General features: G+C 45.2%; 1 protein-coding gene across 2 annotated transcripts in view; it reads left to right on the top strand.

The window, feature by feature from the left end:
• Positions 1-23,224, top strand: part of ACER2 (alkaline ceramidase 2) — an 83,792-nt gene that overhangs the window by 27,830 nt on the left and 32,738 nt on the right. For both annotated transcript variants that reach the window (XR_016393550.1, XM_022573805.2), the window contains exon 6: positions 336-23,224. This exon is cut by the window's right edge. Coding sequence is in view for 1 of the 2 variants with exons in the window: in XM_022573805.2 (XP_022429513.1) it covers positions 336-522 (187 nt within the window). In the remaining variant the exon portion in view is untranslated. The remainder of the gene's footprint in view (positions 1-335) is intronic.

Raw genomic sequence — 23,224 nt, 5'->3', positions numbered from 1 at the left:
GCATATAAGTGATATCATATTAGTGCCTCTGTTTTAAATCCTGGGGCCTCGGTCTTCTCGGCTGAGCCCCAAAGGCATTTGCAGGTTTTTCCTGTTATCAAGCTGGAATGTTTTAGAACATTCCAAAAGAGGCTTTGTTGGCTCAGGAGTTACCATTCTTCTGCTATTCCAGGGATTGTTGGGCAACCTCACCCCTTCTTACTTAAAGGAGGCCCCTGCCTGTCTTTGCATCCAGGAGAGGCAGGTTAGCCGGAGGGAGGAACGGGCTAAACCCGAGCACAGTCTTACTTGCGTCGGGTTCTCTCAGTTCTCACGCCGCCGCGTCTCCATCACAGGCACGTCCTCATCTGCCTGGCCGCCTACCTGGGCTGCGTGTGCTTCGCCTACTTTGATGCTGCCTCCGAGATACCCGAGCAAGGCCCTGTCATCAAGTTTTGGCCCAGCGAGAGATGGGCCTTCATCGGTGTCCCCTACGTGTCCCTTCTGTGCGCCAACAAGAAATCACCGGTCAAGATCACGTGATGGCAAGGCAGTGGCTGGCCTCTCTGCTTACCTTCTCTCACGCACCTAAACTTCATCTGCCAGCAGAGACAGCCAGGGGGTTCGCAGAGTCGGGGATGGGGTCTGTCTTTTAAAAATTCAGTGCCCTTGGGTTCTAACTAGTGTGTCTGTGGACCGCCAGGACTCCACGGTGCCTGGGGAGCAGCGGGTGTCTTCCCCTTTCCCAAAGATGGGAAGTAGAGGGCCGAGGGGCACTAGGTGTGTCTTCTCAGTGTCACCTCCAGCTGCAGTGCTCATTGGGCTGCGTCCTTTATGGTGATGGCAGAGCCGTCCCGTGGGGGACCCAGCGCTGCACACGCCTCGCTTCCTGGTGAGAGTTTGCTCCAGATCCCACCGTTCCCATGTGCTCTCGGAGCGGACCCTCCCTTGACAGACAAATCCTGCGCCCGACAAGACCCTCTGACTGTATGATGGAAGAGGCTAGAGATTTTCATTTGGGGAAACTGTCCTGAAACGGAAGCAAACAAATGGAACACACACAGGGCTTGTGGCTAAGGAGGCTGGTTTCCCCCCTTGCATCTCTCCGTAACCCAGGGTTTACATACACGTGTGCATCCTTTTCCTGCTACCTCTTCTGAGAGATGGGAACTTGACTTTAGATCAGGGTGAAGCTAACAAGAAAAACCCTCCGCGTATGCCAAAAACGACACTCCACTTTAAGCCGTTCTTGAAGATAAGCACAAGTTTTAAATGCTGACACGGTCCCCGCCCCCCAGCCCAGTACCTTCCAACACACAAAGAGAAGACTAGCTACGGTGTGCGTGGTGTGAGCGTTCCGTGCAGAGACCCACCCCTTTACTGCTTGACCTCTGTGACATTGCCAACGGCCTGTGACAATCGTGGTAGGGGTCCTGGTTCAAACTGGAGCAAACATGACGTTTTAGAAGTTGTTCTCATTGGAAGCCTCCTGTATGCTGTCCTATTCCGGAAGTTATCCTCAAGAATCTTGCCGCTTCTGTCTTTGATATTTACTGTGGGAATTAACACTCCGCATCCTCACAGTATGAGGTGCTTCCTGTGGTTTCTCCGCGCCGGCGTTTGACCACGTGCTTTTCTTAAGTGCTGGCCTTAACTACACACTGGCTGCTTTGGGTGCAGCAGGGCAAATCTCTTGCCTTCTGAGTTCTCCCCTAAAGTGACACTGGCTGCAACTGCTGTCCTCTTCACTGGCCTGAATGGGAGACTCCGCATATGTCTTCAAGGTGCGAGGTGGGAATTCGTGACCTCAGGGATACTCATTTTAACTCAGGCATCTCTTGCTTTGCAACATTCCATCACGGGAGAGGGCAGAACAGATGTGTCCTTCTTGTGTGGATGGGAATCATGTCACTGTCCTAAGTATTTAAGAGTTGGGCAGTAGCAGTTTTTGGCTTGTCCAGGAACTCTTACTCTGGTTAAAATTTGCACAGAATTGCAGGTGAAAAGTCCAAGAAGCAACTGAATTTAGATTTTAGAAATGAGTGACTTTATTCTACTTCTGTGGTTTTCAAATTATTTTAGCAGCAGAACCCTGTTTGCAGTAAGAAATCTTTATGGAGACCTAATGTGTGAAATAATTTGTATTTTATTAGCTTAAATTTATTTCGAGGTTGAACTTACAGCACTTCGTGAATAATATAAAAGGCAGTGAAAATGGAAATTAACAAATCGGTGGTTTCCAAGGTAGAAAAATTTGATATTGAATGAGTGTACATGTTGCTTTATTATAGTTTAAAAAACGGTATTTGAATTAAATACTCGTGGAATCTTTAATGTACCCATATGAGACCTAGGTGGCTTGTGGAACAGAATTGGAAAAACTGCTCTTAAGTCCTTTGGGTTTCAAGTTTAGAATTTTCTTTAAAGGGAAACGTCAGACCATCCAGCTTGACCCACCAGGCACGGATTCTCATCTCCTCCATCCTGCAATATAAAAATGCTCCAAGTAGGGAGTTTGTTGTATTTTAAGCCCAGCTCTTTTAGTGGGAAAAAGTAAATAAGGAGAAGCAGCGAGTGTAGGAAATGTTTTGTGTGTGTGAGGTTTAATTTCTGTCTCAAAAGCTCCTCAGTGATGGGAGCATTGTCCCAACCATTAAGGAGGGACCGTTTCTCCCTGTGAAATGAAGGGTGTGTTCCGTGGGAAACACCACCTCCAGCCCCCAAGGCTTTGACATTGCCCTTCTGGAAGGTTCTGAGTGACCTTTGGAAATAGGGATACAATGTGACTCTGCTGGAAGTAAGGAAGTAAGTACACTAACTCACAGGACTATTTCTCTGCTTCTCCTACAAGACAAATGACTAAGTTAAGTTTTGGAGAGAATGCTTTTGTTATGAAAAACAGAATGCCCTTCTAGAGATTGGTTTTAATGAGATGAAGACTGAGAAAAAAGTGTGGAATGGGGTATATTTGAGGAAGACAAGACTTGGCTTTTGAACAGAAAACACTATGCTTGCCAGCGTGGGATGGTAAATCAAGAGAGTAGGACTAGGGCTTCCCTGGTGGCGCAGTGGTTACGAATCCGCCTGCCAGTGCAGGGGACACGGGTTCGAGCCCTGGTCCAGGAAGATCCTACATGCTGCGGAGCAACTAAGCCCGTGCGCCACAACTACTGAGCCTGTGTGCCACAGCTACTGAGCCTGTTTGCCACAACTACTGAAGCCCGCGCGCCTAGAGCCCGTGCTCCGCAACAAGAGAAGCCACCGCAATGAGAAGCCCGCGCACCGCATCGAAGAGAAGCCCCGGCTCGCTGCAACTAGAGAAAGCCCACGTGCAGCAACGAAGACCCAACACAGACAAAAATAAATAAATAAAATAAATAAAATTTTAAAAAGAGTAAGAATATACCAATCTTACTTTAAGTTAGATTTATGGCATCATGCATATTTATATTTACATTTGTATTCATAGTGCTCATAGCACTACATGCATTTTAAAGAAAATGGGGATATTAAGAAAAGTTGATGGAGAAGAAATAAAGTCATGTGTATTTCTATAGCTCAAGGACAACCATTGTTAATATATTTTGATATATTTCCTTCTTGTCTTTTTTTTCCTAATATAGTTGTCCATTGATGTCTTTTAGAGCTGACAGTTGATCTTGTACCTTGAATGGAATATAAATGCCAGTTGTATATTTTTCCTGAAGAGCAGGTTTTGGGATATACAAGAGTTAGCTATGCTCTTGAGTGTTCATCACTGGATTCTAAGACTTACTACTGAGCCTTCCCTTTTAATCGAGCCTCACATGAATGGACCCTAAGAAATAATGAACTGAATTCTGCTTTTTGATGTGCTTCTGCACTTAGATGGACAAGTCATAGAAAATAGCTGTTAAATATATGGTTCTACAGGTTTTGATGTTTTCAGATTTTAAAAAAGTGCATAGCTTATTTCATTAATTGATGTGCAATCAAGAATCCTTTTTTCCCCCCTGATAATTCAGGGAAGTGGAGATTTGACGTTTAGGAGTTAGGTCACGGCGGTTACTCAGCATGGCTATTAGATATTTGTTCTGGTTAGAATTTGCCTAAGAGAGATACCCAGCAGGAACTGGATTTAGAATATTAAAAAACATTAATTTACCAAGTGATCACTTAAGTTAATGATTCTTGTTTTATAGTGTTCAATGATTTTTAGAAAATATTTTCTCCCCTTTATTATTATAATGTAAAACAAGCACTTCAGTGAATATATTGCAGGTGTTTGGGGATGAGATATCTACATCTGTTTGGTAATAGGCTACCTTTTGGGGGAACTCTGTGCCTGTCCTTCTGAAGAGTGCCTATAAAACATGAATTGTGGATCAAAGTTGTTCTGTTGGGGGACTAACCTTGATGGTCATCAAGCACAGGCTTTGTAAAAATACCATCACGTATTCTATTTATTGGATTTCTCAGGTGTGTAAAAACTTCTTACTAGTTCATTATGCTTACATGAGCTGCTGCCATACCGAAGGCTCCAAAACTGGGATGTGATCCTTCCCTGGCTCTTTATCCCTCGGGGCTGACATGGAACCATCTCTGGGGGACAGGTGAGGGCTGAAGCTTGCCTGGCCAGAGCCCCCTCATAGCTCCTTTTCCGCAAATGAACTTGGAACCTTTAATAGCCAGCTCTTTGCCTGGGTCTTGCTGACCCAGCTGGTGAAAGAGGAGTCTCGGGCCAGGTTGGGATTCTCAATGGATTTTATAGACATCGTTCTCCTACAGATGGTTTTTTTTTTTTTTTTTTTAATGACCCCTACTCTAAGGGACTAATTGTTTGAATTGTGTCTTTCCCTATATGTTAAACCAGATTTAAGGCGATTTTGTAACCACAATATGTAATCAGAGCAAATAGAGTATTTTCAGATAAATACCTTGTTCTGTGCTTCATATAGGGTGTGCTGTATATGGATGGTAGGCCCACTGGCTGTGGTAGCATTTAATCTCCATTACTTTGGGAGTAATTCAAGGCCTTTTGAAATGGAGCTTTTGCACTTTATGCTCTTTTTCTGAACTGACTGTGATAGCTATGTTTGATATTAAAGCTATAAGTGGTATTTTCTGTGAATACGTATATGTTTGTGTTTATTTCCAAAATGATTTCTGCAGCGGCTGCAGTGAGAAATACATTTAATGGATCGTAAAGTGCATTTGTTCAGGTTCACCTATTAATGAATTTGGATATCATTGTTAGTAAACATACTTAAAATTAGTGTAGCTAATTGTTGGTTTCTTCTCAGAGCTGTGAACTTAATACACCTACATATTTCCAGTATAGAAGTACCCACAGGCAGTTTATTTTTATTGAAAGTTCTATAATTATGTCATGTGGATATAAAATCTCAAATATAGAAAACAACTCACCTAAGCTGTAGTTCATCCAGTCACTGGAAGGAAGATCATAGAACAATATAATATAGTAAATGAGTTTAGCAGGAAAATTCTGTATCTACCTGTTTTTCTTAATTTCCTGTGACCATTTTTTAAAAAAAATATTTATTTATTAGGTTGTGCCGGGTCTTAGTTGCGGCATGCGGGATCTTCATTGCGTCATGCAGACTTCTAAGTTGCGGCATGCGTGAGGGATCTAGTTCCTTGACCAGGGATTGAACCCGGGCCCCCTGCATTGGGAGCATGGAGTCTTAACCACTGGACCACCAGGGGAGTCCCTCCTGTGACTGTTTTTTTTTAAATTAAGGGATTCATAGGCAATCATTTATAAGAATAACAGGACTATCAGAGGAGGAAGACTGGCTCAGCAGTATTAGTATCATTGCAGTGGTTTTTTTTAGACTTCTTTTCTGGCCAGGGTGAGGGGATGAGGGGTGGACACAGAGGTCTTTGATAATCTGCTGTAAGCAGTGGGTCTTGGAAAATGCCCAGACATAGAATTTTCTGGGTATTCAGATGTCCCTAGAAGCCACCCAGATGAAGAACTGTGTGACAGGACACAAAGCCAGGACTCACATTCTTTCTGGTGATGAAATTGGTAACTCCACAGCTCCACTTTCCCGACTGCCCTCCGAGACCAACCCCAGGGCCCTTCTCCTGTGAGGACTTTCCATTATGAGGGGCCAGAAGGGGGCAGACCCCGGGGGCTGGAAACTTACACCTTAGGAGTTGAACAAATTTGGAATTCACCTCTTCTCAAGCCTCTCCTGGTTTATGGTTTCAGCCACTCCCTGAGTTGCTATCTGGGTCTGATACTATTCTGTCTCCTTTTGCACTGTTGAATTTTTCCATAAATTAAAAAAAATGTTTTAAATACGCTATTTGGGTTTTCCTCCTCTGCTCTCTCGGGTGGGGTTCAGCCCCCTCTTGCCCCACTTTATAGGGGCTGGTAGCCTCTTTCCCCAGTTTGAAGAGTTATCTATATCTCACGTTGGCACTTCTGTCTCTGATCACCTCCAGGCCTGGTGACCCTCTGAGTATTAACTCACGAAAGGGAAAGATCAACCTCACCTGGGTTTTTGTTGGCTTGTTTTATGTTTCTCGTTAAAACATTTGATTCAACTGCTTTTACGAGCAGAGACCAGACGTTATTGTAACAAATGGCAATAAAGTCAGTAGAGTTTATTTTTGTATTAAGGCCGGTGGTGGGAAAGTGGCTAACTGTGAGGCTACGGGCATGGGGTGACAGAAAATGCATAATGGCATTATTGGTGACACTGGCTAGATAGAGCTGGATGCTTGTGAACAAAGAAAACCTTAGCCATCAGGGTGGGAGGGACCTGGAGAGACTCCTGGAATAACACTGCCATCTAGTGGCCTTTCAGGGTATTGCTACCAGGGCACAAGGGAAGTCCTTCCCGATTGCTGATCATCCCAGGACTCACTATAATTGTCTTAAAACTCCCACAAGTTATGCAGGCTCTTTTTACTTTTTTAATTATTTTATTTTATTTATTTGTTTTTTGGCTGCGTTGGGTCTTCGTTGCTGCGCGTGGGCTTTCTCTAGTTGCGATCAGCGGGGGCTTGCTCTTCGTTGTGGTGCGTAGGCTTCTCATTGTGGTGGCTTCTCTTGTTGCAGAGCATGGGCTCTAGGCACGCGGGCTTCAGTAATTGCAGCACCCGGGCTCAGTAGTTGTGGCACGCGGGCCCTAGAGCATGCAGGCTTCCATAGTTGTAGCTCACCAGGTCAGTGGTTGTGGCTCATGGGCTCTAGAGCACAGGCTCAGTAGTTGTGGCACAGGGGCTTAGTTGCTCCGTGGCATGTGGGATCTACCCGGACCAGGGATCGAACCTGGGTCGCCTGCATTGGCAGGCGGATTCTTAACCACTGCACCACCAAGGAAGCCCTGAACACATATCCTTTTTTCCTGCCAAGTGGAGTCAAGGAGGCCAGGGTTTGAATGCTGGCATATCCCTGAACCAGTGGGGTGACTTTGAGCAACTTGATTTACTTCTGAATGTGTTTGCACATATGGAAGGTGAGAATAACGATCCTGATACCCAACATGGCTGCTGTGAGGATTCATTAGTCTATGGCAAGCAGAGAACTCAGCACTTGGTATGGAACAGGGGTGGGGTTATGGAATTCAAAATGAGACAGCTGTAGTTATTATCTTACATGGCTGACCTGCACCCATCATACAGATGTGGCACCATTATTTATATTGTGGGTCACCCTCTCCATGTAAGCCCCATCAGGGAAGGTTTATGTCTAGCTCGTGGCTGTATTCCCATAGCTTAGAATAGTTCCTGGCACATATTAGGTGCTCGGTAAATGTTGGTTGAGTGAATGAATGAGAGAGTCACCTGGAGACCCCGCGGGGTGGTTAGATATTGGTGGCCAGTCTAATGGCCACTGGTTCAGGACTTTTTTTTTGGCCGTGGCCCGTGGCATGTGGGATCTTAGTTCCCCAACCAGGGATCGAACCCATACCCCCTGCAGTGGAAGTGCAAAGTCCTAACCACTGGACCACTAGGGAATTCCCCAGGACTTCTTTTTTGCCTTAGAACCTGGCTAATCTGTGTTCCAAAAGAGCCTTACCTCATCCCAAATCAGAGGGCCCCAGACATTTCCACCAAGCACCCTTTGTCAGGAAAAGTTATTTTTCTTGGAGAGAAAGCAAGAAGGGGGAGAATGCCTTGTCTTACCCTCCAGTGACAGACAGAGCCTAAAACACACATGCCTACATGGCTCATGTTCTTGGGAGAGACACACAATAATGTGGCATCTGGAAAAAACCCAGGTCAGTTCCTTCTCTGTCTCTGCTTCCCTGTTGATGAAGTATATAACAAATAGTCCCATCCAGTTTCCTGCTTTTTCTTCTTTCCAAGGAAAACTGAAAAAAAATTTAAAGACACCTGGGCAAAAAAATTCCTAGCTTATAAACCAGCATTTCTCCATTATAACTTTCTACGATGATGGAAATGCCCTATAGCCTGCACTGTCTGGTATGTTAGCCACCAGGCCCACGTGGCTATTGAGCATTTGAAATGCGGCTGGTGCAAATGAAGAACTGAGTTTTTAATTTTGATTAATTTGATTTAAAGAGCCACACGTGACCGGTGGCTACCGAGCACGGTGGACAGTGGACAATGCAGATAGACAGAGGAGGGACAGGAAGGGAGCCTCAAACAGGGGTCAGACCCTGGAAGTCTTGACCAGAAAAGTCTTTCTGTGCTTTTTAACATGGGTGCACTGTGGTCAGCTTAGAGCAGCAAATAAAGTCACGTTCCTTTTAATATTCAAACCACATGACTTTGAGCCCTTATCCCACCTCTCTTTCGTCTCTTGCACAGGGGTCCTCCCTCCTGGGAAATCTCATACTCTCCTTGAGGACTTCTTTTGCCCAAGGGACAGTCGTGATTACTCTTACCTCCAGAAGGGAAAACCCGGAATCCTGGTTCTTTGGCTGCTGCCACCACCTTGGCCACTAGGTGTCACTAGTGGCCACACAGCCACCTCCAAGCAGAAGGCAGGCACCAGGTTGGGGGTCTGGGGACAAATAGGGGGCTGGAGGTGGAGAGGAAGTCAGCTTCTGGAGGGGGTGGAACTCAGGCTCAGGAACACAGTAGAGGCACCAGATCACGTGTTGATGTCAGGGAAATGTACCCAGGAAGCAGGAAGCTGTATTCCTTGTCTGGTTGTCCTAAGGGAATCCTTGCTGCCTACATCCTGCTGAAAGAAGAGGCTTTTGGAGTATGTACTCTCTTGCCTAGGTGGACCTCAGTAGGCAATCCCCCTCATAAAATAGTCATTTGATGTATGTGCTCATCTTGCTGTCTGAGCGCTTCATCTTCTCTGTGGTCAACGTAGAAGAGAGAGATTTCTGGCAGCAGGAGAGGGGGACGGACATGGGTCCTGGTCCCTGCGCCACCTCCCACTTACGGTGTGATTCATGGGAGCAATTCGACTCCCCGAACACCTGTACAGGAGAGAAAATAAGACCTGCCACACAATTTTGCTGCTTTTGATTTTCTCTCCAAGATGAGATTTTAGTTTCCTGACAGCTCATTGCTCAGCTTACTGACGGGGCTCAACTCTTGCTAGTTGACTGACTACTAGTTTGAGGGTTATTAATGTAGCTGGGGGAGAACTGAACTTTCTCTCCTGGTGAGATTTAATGACACTCACCCCAGCCGCAACACTGAAGTCAGAGAGACTGACCTCCAACCAGCTACTTCATTGGGTATGTCACTTATTTTGCATACGAGGAAACTGAGGCTTAGAGGAGTTGAGAGCAGTATCTACCTTTCAGATGGTGTGATGGTCATATGCCAACTTTGCTGGGACAAGGGGTGCCCAGGTATATATTTGGGCAAACATTACTCTGGCTGTTTCTGTGAGGGTACTTTGGATGAGGTTAACATTTAAATCGGTAAACCTTGAGTAAAGCAGATTGCCCTCTACAATGTGGGTAGGCCTTATCCATCAGTTGGAGGTCTGAACAGGACAAAAAGACTGGCCTCTCTTGAGCAAGAGAGAATTCTCCAGCAGACTGCCTTTGAACTTCATCACAACCTTGGCTTTTCCTGGTTCTAAAGCAGACGGCCTTTGGAGTTGAGCTGGAACTTCAGGTCTCCTGGGTCTCCAGGCTGCCAGCCCACCTTGCAGATTTTGGAATTGCAAGCTTCCATAGCTGCATGAGCAAATGCCTTATAAAACACACACACACACACACACACACACACACACACACACACATACACACACACACACACACACACACGCCCTATTGGTTCTGTTTCTCTGGAGAACCCTGATTACTACAGATGGCCATGAGGGCTAACTGAAATTACAGTGCGAAAGTATCTAGTACGGTACTCCATGCATGGTAGGTGCTCAATAAATGCTACTTTGTTTTCTAACTCTCCCAATTCTCTCGGTCAAGCATTAAATAGACACGGAAGGACAGGAAGACTACTTAGAAGCTGGGCCTAGAAATCCACGGATGAGTCTGTTTATGTTGCCCATTGTCGATGGAAGACCTGGTTTCTGTCAAATTACTTCCAAGAGGCAGACTCTACCAGGGTCCCTCCCTCCCCCACCTGGCTCCAGTCTCCCAAGCCTTAGAATAAGAAGGCACATGGCTTTCTTTGTTCCCTGGCACTAATTGCTTCTGGGTGAGTAACAATGGGAAGAAGAAGATTCCTTTCTTCTTCTGCTCCTCAACAGTCTTTATGAAGCCACACGTGTATTTGGAGCCTGAAAAGTGTGGAGGTGGGTTCATTATGCTTCCTTAGATTCATAAGGCCTCTTTTCGTCTGTGTTCTCCTTACCAGTTGATGGCAATTAGAATTACTTTTAGCATATTTGAAAACTTGCTTTTCCCTATTGCACTCTGGAAATCTAAAGTGCTTTGCTGCTCTTATTTTTCCTATATGTGATTAACATTATAAAAAAAAAACCCTCACTTACCCTATTGCATTTAGGTTCTTTCAAAATACTTTATTATTCTCATAGTTTGGCACATGTGTTACTTTTCTAATGCAGCATAACAAAGTACTGTAAGATTAGCAGTCTCCAACACCATCTATTTATTATCTCCCAGCTGTGTAGGTCAGAGGTTCAGGCATGGTGTAGCTGGCTTCCCCGTTCAGGGTCTCCTAAGACCGAAATCAGGTGTCGGCCAGGTTTCTTTTTCATCTGGAGCTCTGTGTTCCCTTTTATGCTTATTTGGGTTGTTGGTAGAATGTAGTTCCTTGTGGCTGAAGGACTGAGGATCCTGTTTCCTTGCTGGCTGTTGGCCGAGGGCACTCTTAGTTCCTAGAGGCTACCCTCAGCCCCTTGACACTCTGTCTCTTCCCATAGGAACTCACACTCTCAGGCTTTGAACATCTCAGAGAAGGGCTCAATTCCTTTTAAGGGCTCAGGATAATCTCCCTTGTGATGAACTCAAAGTCATCTGATTAAGGACCTTAAGTACATCTGCAAAATCCCTTCTGTCATATAACATAATGACAAGAGTGATATCCTTCACTTTCACAAGTCCCACTCACACCCAAGGAGAGGGGATTATGCAGAGTGTGGATACCTGGGGGCAGGAATCTTGGCACTGTGTGAGTTTTCCAGCACTGCCCCAACAAGTACCACAAACTGGGTGGCTTCAACAACAGAATCTATTGTCTTGCAGCTCTGAAGGTTAGAAGTCCAAGATCAAGGTGTCAGCAGGGTTTGTTCCTTTTGAGGACTGTGAGGAAGGATCTTTTCCATGCCTCTCCCCTAGCTCCTGGTGGTTTGCTGGTCATCTTTGGCATTCCTTGGCAAGTAGAAACGTCCTCCACTCTGTGCCTTCTTCACATCGTTGGTCCTTCTGTGTGTCTGTGTCCAAATTCACCCCTCTTATAAGGACACCAGTCATATTGGGTGCGGGGCCCACACTACTCCATCATGACCTCATCTTAACATCTGCAATGACCCTATTTCTAAATAAGGTCACATTCTGACTGGGGGTTAGGATTTCACCGTATGAGTTTGGTGGGGGTGGGGAGGACACAATTCAGCTCATAGCAGGTGCTATCTTAGAATTCTGCCTACTACAGCCTAAATAACATTATCATCCTGATCATCGATATTCAGTGGTTCCTTTTATGATTCTCCTGAAAAATGCCCCAGATTTAGAATATTTTATATATTCCAGTTCCTTTGTCCTTTTTTCCATCAACTGGGATAAGAAGAATCAAGGATGTGGGGGTGATTGCCCTGGTCATGGAAATCACATTTGGCTCAAAATTCCAGTAGAATCAGAACAAGGGGGCTTGAGGTTTCCAATCCCCCTTAGTCCTGGAAGGATCCAGGGAGACTAACCTTTCTCAGGCCACCACTAAAGTTTTCTGCAGCTGCTCTAGGTGTTTTTTGTCTTACCAACTGGTAACCTTGAATCACTGTTGGGTTTCCCCTTTTGGAGCGGGCTGGGGTGGGTCTCTTCATGCCACCACAAAGGCCATGCATCTGCTTTCACCTGTTGGCCCTTTCTCCTCTCTCTGATCTAAATCAGGGGTTGGCAACCTATGGCCTATGGACCCAGTTGGTCCACTGCCTGTTATTGTAGTGCTCTATGAGTAAGGTATACATTTTTACACTTTTAAATGGATTAAAGAGAAAGAAACAAAAAGAGAATAATATTTCATGACATTTGGAAATCATCCAAAATTCAAATTTCAAGTGTCATTGGAAGACAGCCATGCTCACTTGTTTACATATGGTGTATCGTGGCTTTCATGCTACGGTGGCAAAGTTGTGACAGAAATGGCATGGCCCAGAAAGCCTAAAATATCACCATGTGGCCCTTCATAGAAAAGTTTGCCAACCCCGGTTCTAAATGGTGGTGTTTGTTAAGGCATGTTCCTAGACCCTCCGTTTTTGTTTTTTCTTTTGTACTCTTTCTTGGTGACCCCATCTGGTCCCATAAGTTAATTGTCTTCTGTATATTGATGGCTGTACTGAGCTACAGACTCATATATCCAATCCTTCTCTTCTTGGATACCCAATCTTTTCCATCCTGCAGCCCCCTGCCACCCATCAAGCCATCAGCAGGTCTGGTTGATTCTACTATCATAACAGCTCTTGAACCCATTTTAGATCTCCACCGGCATTGCCACCACTGTCACCCAAGCCAGCACTCTCTTGCCTGGACCACCACAATGCCCTCTTAATGCACCTCCTGTCTTGCCCCCTTATCTAATCTACTCTCTACATTGCAACAATCTGTGATCTTAAAACTCACTTTACATCATGCCACTCCCCTGCTTTAAATCTACTGTCGTTGCTCACTATTCCTAGAAAAAAAAATCCAAATTCCTTTCTGTGGCCTCCAGGACCCTACAGAATCAGGTCCCATCACCTCTCCATTCTCATCTTGCGCCACTTGCCTCTCACTCACTAACTGTAGTCACAGTCGTTTTCTTTCAGCTCTTCAAATCTGTCAACCCCTTTCTCACCTCAGGGCATTTTATTTATTATTATTATTATTATTTTTTTAAAGGTAGGAGAATTTTTTTTTTAAAGATTTATTTTTATTTATTTATTTTTGGCTGCATTGGGTTTTGTTGCTGTGCACGAGCTTTCTCTAGTTGCGGTGAGCGGGAGCTACTCTTCGTTGAGGTGCATGGGCTTCTCATTGCGCTGGCTTCTCTTGTTGCAGAACACGGGCTCTAGGCCCACGGGCTTCAGTAATCGTGGCGTGTGAGCTTCAGTAGTTGTGGCTCGCAGGCTCTAGAGCACAGGCTCAGTAGTTGTGGCGCATGGGCTTAGTTGCTCCGCGGCATGTGGGATCTTCCCGGACCGGGGCACGAACCTGTGTCCCCTGCATCGGCAGGTGGACTCTCAACCCCTGCACCACCAGGGAAGCCCTCCTGTGACATTTTAATAAATTTTTGCTGACTCGACATCAAGCTTGGCTTTGTTACTTAAAACCGAGGGAGACCTAATGAATGCAGGAGGAATCTAAGAAAAATTATTGGGGAGAGCTAGATCTTGGGCAACTCCGGAACTGAGGAAGCTTCCCTACCCTTAGCCCCCTAGAGGCCACATCTGCTGTGGTGACTGGCGTGCTGTTTAATGCTGTCCCTGTCTTAGAGAACCAGCTGCTACTTGATTTAATAATACATTAGTAATACATATTCTTTCCTTATCACATTAGCTCAACAAATTTAAGGGAAAAAAATCACTAAAATTTGTCTTTCATACTTTTCCCCTCTTGCCTTTGAAACCAACTACTGCAGCTGCTAACAGAGGTCTCTCTATGTAGAGTGTGTTTTGTCCTTCTGGAGAAGACAAAAGAATTATTAAAAGGGCAGGCAGCTGCTTGTAATGACAGGAGAATGCAAAGCGTTTGTCAGCATTAACTCTTCTCTCCTTCCTCAGCTGAATCGCCATGGTCTTCCTCTTTATCCCTTTTTGGCCCGTACTGTTCCGGTCCAGGAGTGTAGAGGCCTTCACCCTGCCTGTCCTGCATCGTCTGTGTTAAACCTGCACGAGGCTCACCTCTAAGACTTTGAGCAAACCTAACAGCTGATAAACTCTACCCTGACTTATGGACACAATCTCCCTTTCTTTCACAAATGCTCGGATCATGCAATGTTCTAACAGGGGTATTTGCACAACAATTTTGCACGATGGGGATAATGACAGAGTCTACCTCATGAGGGTGCTGTGATAATTAAATGAGATAGGGCCATGGGTTTCAAACTTGGCTGCACATTAGAATCACTGGAAGAGTTTCAAAAATCCCATTGCTGAGCAGCACCTAGATAGGTTCAGTCAAAATTTCTGGTTGTGAGAGCCATCCGTCAATATTTAAAAAAATCTCCCTAGCTAATTCCAATGTGCAGCTACATTTTGGAGTCAGTGAGATAGTACTTGTTTATAAGTATTCAGTAAATGGTAGCTGTTTTATTATTATAATTAAAAATGGAGAATTACCCCAGTTTAACAGACTGCTGAAATTGAGGGCTTAGTAGGACCCAGATTCATTTTTTTGAATACTTTTTTAATTAATTTATTTTTGGCTGCATTGGGTCTTCATTGCTGCGTGCGGGCTTTCTCTAGTTGTGGCGAGCGGGGGCTCCTCTTTGCTGTGGTGCGCAGGCTTCTCACTGCAGTGGCTTCTCTTGTTGCGGAGCACGGGCTCTAGGCACATGGGCTTTAGTAGTTGTGGCACGCGGGCTCAGTAGCTGTGGCTTGCGGGCTCTCGAGTGCAGGCTCAGTAGTTGTGGCGCACGGGCTTAGCTGCTCCATGGCATGTGGGATCTTCCCTGCCCAGGGCTTGAACCCGTGTCCCCTGCACTGGCAGGCAGATTCTTAACTAACACTGTACCACCAGGGAAGCCCCTCATTTCTTCTTTAATTCATCTATCTAACAATAACTGAGCGTTTACTACCTGCTAGGCTCTATGCTAAATTACTCCTCTCCACTTGAAAGTAAAAAGATAGTTATCGCCTTCAGAATGAAATTCAAGTTCTTTAGGACAGTCTTCCCACGCCCCCAACCCCGATTTCTGTGTGCTGTTACCTGCCAGGGCCAGGGCCCACATGCTTGTGAGCTCCAGCCACTCCCAACTATTCATAACGTTCCAGGCCCTTTGTCTCTGGGCCCTTCTCCATACTCTTCCTTTTGCTTAGGGTGCTCTTTCCACACTCCTTCTGCCTTTTCACTTGGCCTACCTTATGGGATAGAATTCCTGGTACAGAACCTGTAGGACAGATGGGTGCCTAGCACTCCCTGGCAGTCCCGCATCCCCCATCCCCCCTGATGGGCAGCTGGCCGATGTCCTCTCATTGTCAGGATTCTGTGAGTGCCCTGCAGGGGTGAATGATTAGTTCTCAAGGTCTTCTCTCTGCAGAGAGGCTGGGCCAACCTCTCTCTGCTCTTCCTCAGGCCTCACTCTGGAGGAAGACTGCGCAGGCCCAGGCAGGCTTTCTTTCCTGTGTCTTGCTTAACTGGTTCTGTTGTTCCAAGACCCCAAGAGCTGCTCCCCAGGGCTCCTCTGAGGGAGAGAACTTTTCCTCTGGAATCATCCAAGGGAGCAGGGCAGCTCAGAGCTCCATACTCGGAATGGCCTGAGGGAGGCAGGATCTTCCGTGGCCACTACATGAAATCCCACGGCGTTGGCAGCCTTTGGCGAGTAATATGACTTTATGACCAGAGTTAACCCCTGAATACTATGGTCCAAAGGAGAGAGACCCTCTGGTGCATCTGTATCTGCAGGCACCTAACATAACGGGTGAGGGGCTGCGAGCTGTGAATCCTGCTGAAGGAAGGACTGCTGTTAGGAATCTTGTAACCCTTTCCTCACGCTGACCTCCAGGGTGGTCCTGCTTAGAAACATCCCAGTGCCTTCTCTCCATTTCTGAGTCTGTCAGGAGGCGGTCTAAGGGCATAGACTTGCCTGTCCTGTCCCTGGGCCGACAGAGCTCTTTCTATAGGAGCCAACCAAGAAGACCTTACTCAGTGTTCCAAGTTTGTCCATACACACACACACACACACACACCTTGATTCTGGCTTTTCCAGCTCCAGACCTGTGCCACGGTACCTCCTTTCTGTTCCATCCTTCAAGATTCATATTCTACTACTGGGCATGGGGAAGGGGAAATCTGAGTGTGTTCTATACATAATCTCACCTAAACTTTTGCAAAAATCTTATGTAGTTGGTGTAGTTATTCCCGTTTTACAGAAGAGGAAACGTTCTTCCCAAGGTCACATGGTTGGAATACCGGTTAACTTTTGCTATGTTACAAGTCATCCCCAAAACTAGTGGCTTAGATCAACCACCATGTGTTTAGCTCACAACTCTAGAGATTATTTGGCTGTCAGCTGGGGTGTTGGGAGTAGGGCACAACTCATCACATGATCTCTTTCATACTCCAGCAGGATAGCTGGGGCTTGTTCATATGGCAGCTTGGTAGGATTTTGCTTGGAAGACTGGATGGATGCAAGTCCTCTTGATACTTAGGCTTGGAACTATTACTGTCACTTCTGCCATAATCTATTGGCCAAAGCAAGGCATGAGGCCTGCCTGGATTCAAGGGATGGTGAAATAAACCTTACTTATTCTTTGTTGGGAGGAGCTGCACAGTCATATTGCAAAGGGGCCTGAATACCGGGAGGGGTGGGATGGAGGGTCATGTCCACTTCTGCAATCTACTGTAGTTGTTACGTGACAGAGGTAGGATTTTATTTTTCAGTTGCAAAAATAGTGTACACACACGAGAAGAATTCTAACAGTAAACAAAAGGGGAAATGAGGAAGAGAAAGTCTCATTCTTCGTCCTGGACTAGGAAAAAACATTCTAATCTAGTCCCACTCTCCACATAGAAACATGATTGACAGTTTCTTGTGTATCTTGATGCGATTTTGTTTTTCCTGCATGCACATAGATGGGAGCCCGACATGTACAATTTCCTGCACTTCGTTCTTTTCACTTAATAGTAACGCAACTAGGTTCTTTCCGTAGCAGCACAACTAGAAATGCTCCGTTCCTTTTAAGGTCTACGTAGTGATCCACTGAAGAAACATACCATGTTCATTCAACCACATCTCCTACTAGTGGACACTTAAGTTTTCTTCTAGTTTTTGTTAAAAATAATGCTGTGGTGACTATCCTTGAATATCCTTCTTTGTGTACTTGTAGACTAGATTCCTAGAAGAGGAACTTCTAGGTTTAATAGCAGAGTTGAGCCTTGATCTGTTCCCAAAGCACGTGCCCTTTTCAAGATGCGTCTCCAGTTACCCACTGTTCCTCTAACCTTTTCTGTAACTAGAAGCTACCTTAGGAAGCATGTCCCCCTGTGTACATATGCACATATTGGATGATGGGCATGACCTCTCCACACCCTTCCTTCCTAAGCAGGCTCAAGAGGTCCTGAGCTATGCATTATTAAGCTCTTTCAAGAAGATCCAGATGTTTTCTGTGTCTTCCTTCATGATGTTTTTCAGGAGACATGTACTACTCTGTTACAGGCCAATGATAAAAGAATCCTAGTAACAAATATTAACATACAAATGGTAGGTTCCATCCAAGTGAAGACCTAAGGTATAAATGAAGATTTCACAAATATTACAAATACAGACAGGTGGTAAAAGAATTATCAAATCATCACACAGCAATAATAGCAAAGCCCTGTTGTCACACTGAGCAGTTATATTACATGAATTCTGTCTTTGTTCTTGGCAACTTTAACAGTTCATGAACGTTAAGTATAGTAGCAAATATGCAGTGAAGATATTTCTTAAGATCCTATTTTTTCATTCTTTAGTATTGTTTTTGGGTTTCTTCCTGGATCCTGATGCCCACATGCCACCTGCCTGGATGTTAGTTGGAGCCCTGAATTCTTACCAGGTCTGTATGGACGTGACTCTTTTATGAACAGTGGGTTGGTGACTGTCAGAATCTGGAGGTGGCATGCAAGCACGCTCAGATACCTCACTCCATTTCTCACAGCCTCTGATTATGTCCCTGAGTAGATGTAGGCAGTAATTCTGTGGAAGGGAAAAAACCACAGGGGGCTCATTTCTGTGATGTGGGGAGAGTCTGCCTTTCAGGGCTGCTCTGCAGATAGGTTAAAGAAGTGGATTTCTAGAGAATGCAGTTTCAAAAAGTAATTACTTAATGATTTGAGCTCTTTAGAGAATTATAGGCATGTGCCTTAGACTTCAGAGCAGAAGGTACCCAGTTTCCTATCTGTTACTTAATAACAGAGACATTGCTGCTGTCAAAAAGGCAGCGTTCTGAAATGTTCCTATTAATATAGCCCAAGGAAGAATGATGTTTTATTCCACGGTACACGGAACAGTGAAGCATTTAAAGGCTAATCACTGCCCAGCCACAATAATCTGTGCATTTCTTCATTCACTTATTCATCATTTATTTATTGAGTGCCACACTGTGCCAAGCACCATGCTGGGTGGAGATATCAAGATAAATAAAACACACATACACCTCCCCATGTATCAGTTAGCTCTGGCACTGTAACAAACACACCAAAACACAGTGGCTTAAAACAAAAACTACGTATTTAGTTTACACGGCTCTGGGCCAACCATTTGGGCCGGGCTCAGCTGGCCAGTTCTTCTCGTCTTCGCTGAATTTACTCAGGGTCTGTGGCCAGCTGCGGGGTCAGTCAGGGCTGGCTGGTCTGGGGGTTCTCAGCTAGGATGGCTCGTCTCTTCTCCACATGCCTCATCCTCCCGCCGTCTGGCCTGGACTTACTCACGTAGGGTCTAGGCAGATTACAAGAGAATGAGGGGAAGCCTGCCGGGTCTCTTGAGGATTAAGCTTTGAACAGACATAATGTCCTTTTAGTTATTCTGTTGGTCAAATCAGAACAGATCGACTTACAAGGCCAGGGAAAGGTGAATACCTCTTGATAGTCATGGCCAAGAGACTTGGCAACAGACTGAGGAATAATGATGGTTAATTTTTGCAGAGTCTATCTCACTGCCCTTTATAGCTCATAGTCTGTGGTCAGAGGGACAGGAAATTGTGATACGTGCTACTAAGAAATTGTTTCTTTCTCTTCCTCTCTTTCCCTCCATCTCTAAGTAACATTTTTACATTCTACATCAGGGAAATCTAGTCACTCCAGTTAAAACACTTCAACGAGTCAAAGGTCTGGCACAGAGCTGCTATTATACGTTAAAAAGCAGAAATGTTACAAGGCAGTTGGAGCGATCCATGAACCTCATGACCACCAAGCTGTTGGTCATATCACACACTCGATTCTATGATAGCATGTCTGCCTTTTAAATATATTATCAACGTACAAACTGTGCCTGGGTTTTGTTGAAACAAATTGTATCGCTGCACACACACATATTTCTTCAACTAGACGCAGAAAATCATCTTGTTAAAATGCACGGTGTGAAACCAATGAAAATAAAGCCATAGCCAAATCCGTAGCCATAAAATAGGATCTTTTCACCGAGGACCGTTTTTTAAAATTCCATCAGCGAGTAAACACCTGTGAAAATATGCGAGCTCAACGCCAACACCAGATGCATCTAATTAAATCAATTTCCAGCTCTTGCTGTCCGAGAACAGCTGTGTGTAAAGCACGTTTCCTCCGCTCCTTCCCACCACTGTGAAATCACTGAGGGGGGGCAGAGAAAGCCCCAGGTGAGTGGGTCTCAAACTTGTGTGCATGAGGATCACCTGGATAGGGGTGGTGTGGGGCATAATTCTTGTTAAAACTGATGTTTTTTTTACTCTACCCTTTCCCCTCGATCTTGGTAATTCTCCCGGGAAATCTGCACACAGGTGGTCAGGATCACCCTTTCAGGATCACTGCCTTTATCTTAGAGAAGTTTTCCTTCCAGGAACTTTAAAAAAATGAATTAGGACCTCATACTTCGTCTCTCTATGTCAGGCCGATAGTACCAAGTCTCTGCCAATCTAGTTTTCTCACTAAACTTTCTGGAGACCTTGAGATATGAACAGCACTAACTCACTAACCAGAGACCAAAATGCCTTTCAAAAAATCCAATTTGCCGCAAAGGGGAGAGAATGCAGCTGTGACTTGTGGATGGGCACCAAGGGCTGTTGTTTGAATTTCCTCTAAAGCTGTAGATCTGTACAGTCTACGAGTACAAAGGGAATCTGGGGCCACTTAGTTAAACTCCATTTTATGGATACAGAAACTGAAGTCAAGTGTCTTCTCTAAAAGTCGCAGAGATGGGGCTAAAACCCAGGTCTTCCCATTCTCTAAAGTTAGTTTTCTTAAAAAATGTGGAGTCTGCAGTGCTCTGTCTACTGAGAGTCCTTTGGGTGCATGTTCTCTTGTGAGGCGGCCAGCAGAGTGGGGGAGAAAGGACACCCCAAGAGTGTTCTTGGTGCCCCTTTCCGACAGAACTGGAGTCAGGTGACCTGGGGCCTCGTGATTCTCCAGCCCCAGTCCGCGTGTGGGATGCAGCAGCGTGGAGTGTGTGTGTGTGGGAACTTCACGCTGAGTGTGTGCTGAGGTGCTGTGGTGTGTCGCCTGCCACGGCCCCTAGCCTCCTTCTGTTCTGGGTTCTGAGAGGAAACAAGACAGGCCTCCCTGCGAGAGTTTCACACCGGCTTAGAGGCTGCCCCGTGCTGACTACGCTGCCGCGTTCCCCGTTTTTCCCCCACGGCAGACATCACTAATCCAGTATGACAGTTCTTCCAGCAGAGCCAAAACCTGGTTTCAGCATCTTCCTCCAGTTAGCTCTGTGGGCAGCCACTTCAGATCATCCAGTCAGCGGGAGAGAGGAGACTAGTCTGCAATCCTGCTTCTCAGTGATTTTGTCTAGAAGTAATTCTAAAATCGACATCCAGGGAATAGGGCTGACAAGAACTTGGGGAGGGAGGGAAGGCAGAGTCAGAGCTATGGAACACTGCGGCTGTGGCTCAGGGCTGGGTTCCCCCCTAGCAGCCCAGGTGTTACATGCTGACCTCTACATGGGCATCCCTTCCCACTGAATCTCCTCTGGTCCAGTGTGTGTGTGTAACAAAGACCCAAGACAACCAGCTGGACCTGCGGGTTCAGTTTGCAGCCATAGAACACAGTGATCCCACTGATGGGGATCAAACTGATGTCCTTGACTTTCCTGGTGTGATTCTCAACCAAACAAGCTACCTTGTGACCAACAGAGAGAATAAAGTCTTGTGACTCAAAGTGTAGTCCAAGGACCAACATGTTGGCCTCCCTGGGAACTTGTTAAACCCACCTCCTAGAGAAATGGAAATAGAAAAATAAACAAATGGGACCTAATGAAACGTAAAAGCTTTTGTACAGCAAAGGAAACCATAAACAAGATGAAAAGACAACCCTCAGAATGGGAGAAAATAGTTGCAAATGAAGCAACTGACAAAGGATTAATCTCCAAAATATACAAGCAGCCCATGCAGCTCGATATCAAAAAAACAAACAACCCAATCCAAAAATGGGAGAAGACCTAAACAGACCTTTCTCCAGAGAAGATATATAGACTGCCAAGAAACACATGAACGGATGCTCAACATCACTAATCATTAGAGAAATGCAAATCAAAACTACAATGAGGTATCACCTCACACCAGTTACCATGGCCATCATCAAAAATTCTACAAACAATAAATGCTGGAGAGGGTGTGGAGAAAAGGGAACACTCCTGCACTGCTGGTGGGAATGTGAATTGGTACAGCCACTATGGAGAACAGTATGGAGGTTCCTTAAAAAACTACAAATAGAACTACCATATGACCCAGCCATCCCACTACTGGGCATATACCCTGAGCAAACCATAATTCAAAAAGAGTCATGTACCACAATGTTCATTGCAGCCCTATTTACAATAGCCAGGACATGGAAGCAACCTAAATGTCCATCGACAGATGAATGGATAAAGAAGATGTGGTACATATATATAATGGAATATTACTCAGCCATAGAAAGAAATGGAGTTATCTGTAGTGAGGTGGATGGACATAGAGTCTGTCATACACAGTGAAGTAAGTCAGAAAGAGAAAAATGCCATATGCTAACACATATATATGGAATCTAAAAAAAAAAAGGTTCTGACGAACCTAGGGACAGTACAGGAATAAAGACTCAGATGTAGAGAATGGACTTGAGGACACGGGGAGGGGCAAGGGTAAGCTGGGACAAAGTGAGAGAGTGGCATGGACTTATACATACTACCAAATGTAAAATAGCTAGCTAGTGGGAAGCAGCCGCATAGCACAGGGAGATCAGCTTGGTGTTTTGTGACCACCTAAAGGGGTGGGATAGGGAGGGTGGGAGGGAGACGCAAGAGGGAGGGGATATGGGGATATATGTATATGTATAGCTGATTCACTTTGTTATACAGTAGCAACTAACACAACACTGTAAAGCAATTATACTCCAATAAAGATGTTAAAAAAAAAAGTTGAATCTCAGGCCTCATTCCCAGACCTACTGAAATAGCAATTCAAACCTTAACATATTTTAACAAATCATACAGGTGACGTATGTGCTTGAGAGTTTGAGAGGCATTGGCTCAGAAAGTCACTATGACTTCAAACTGATTAGTATCTGAAGTGTGCTGGACTCCTTGGCGGATGTCATCAAGACAGGCCCTGTCTTCAGAGGTAGCTCAGCACGTGCAAAGGCATCGGGCAGAACATGGACTGGATTTGTGACCCATGTTGTTCTAGAAAGAAAACCCTGTTCTTGTTTTGTGCAGCCTTTTTACTTCTTCCCCCATCTTCTGTTCATTCTTTCATCCTTTCCTGCTGCTTCACCCTGCATAGGCCCTGATATCCAACTTTTGT

The sequence above is a fragment of the Delphinapterus leucas genome, chromosome 6 (assembly GCF_059928025.1).
Source record: "Delphinapterus leucas isolate spDelLeu-1000000601 "Yukka" chromosome 6, BTC_Dleu_Yukka2, whole genome shotgun sequence".
Classification (NCBI taxonomy): Eukaryota; Metazoa; Chordata; class Mammalia; order Artiodactyla; family Monodontidae; genus Delphinapterus; species Delphinapterus leucas.
Note: the sequence above shows the minus strand (reverse complement) of the source record. Positions and strands in the feature narration are given on the sequence as shown.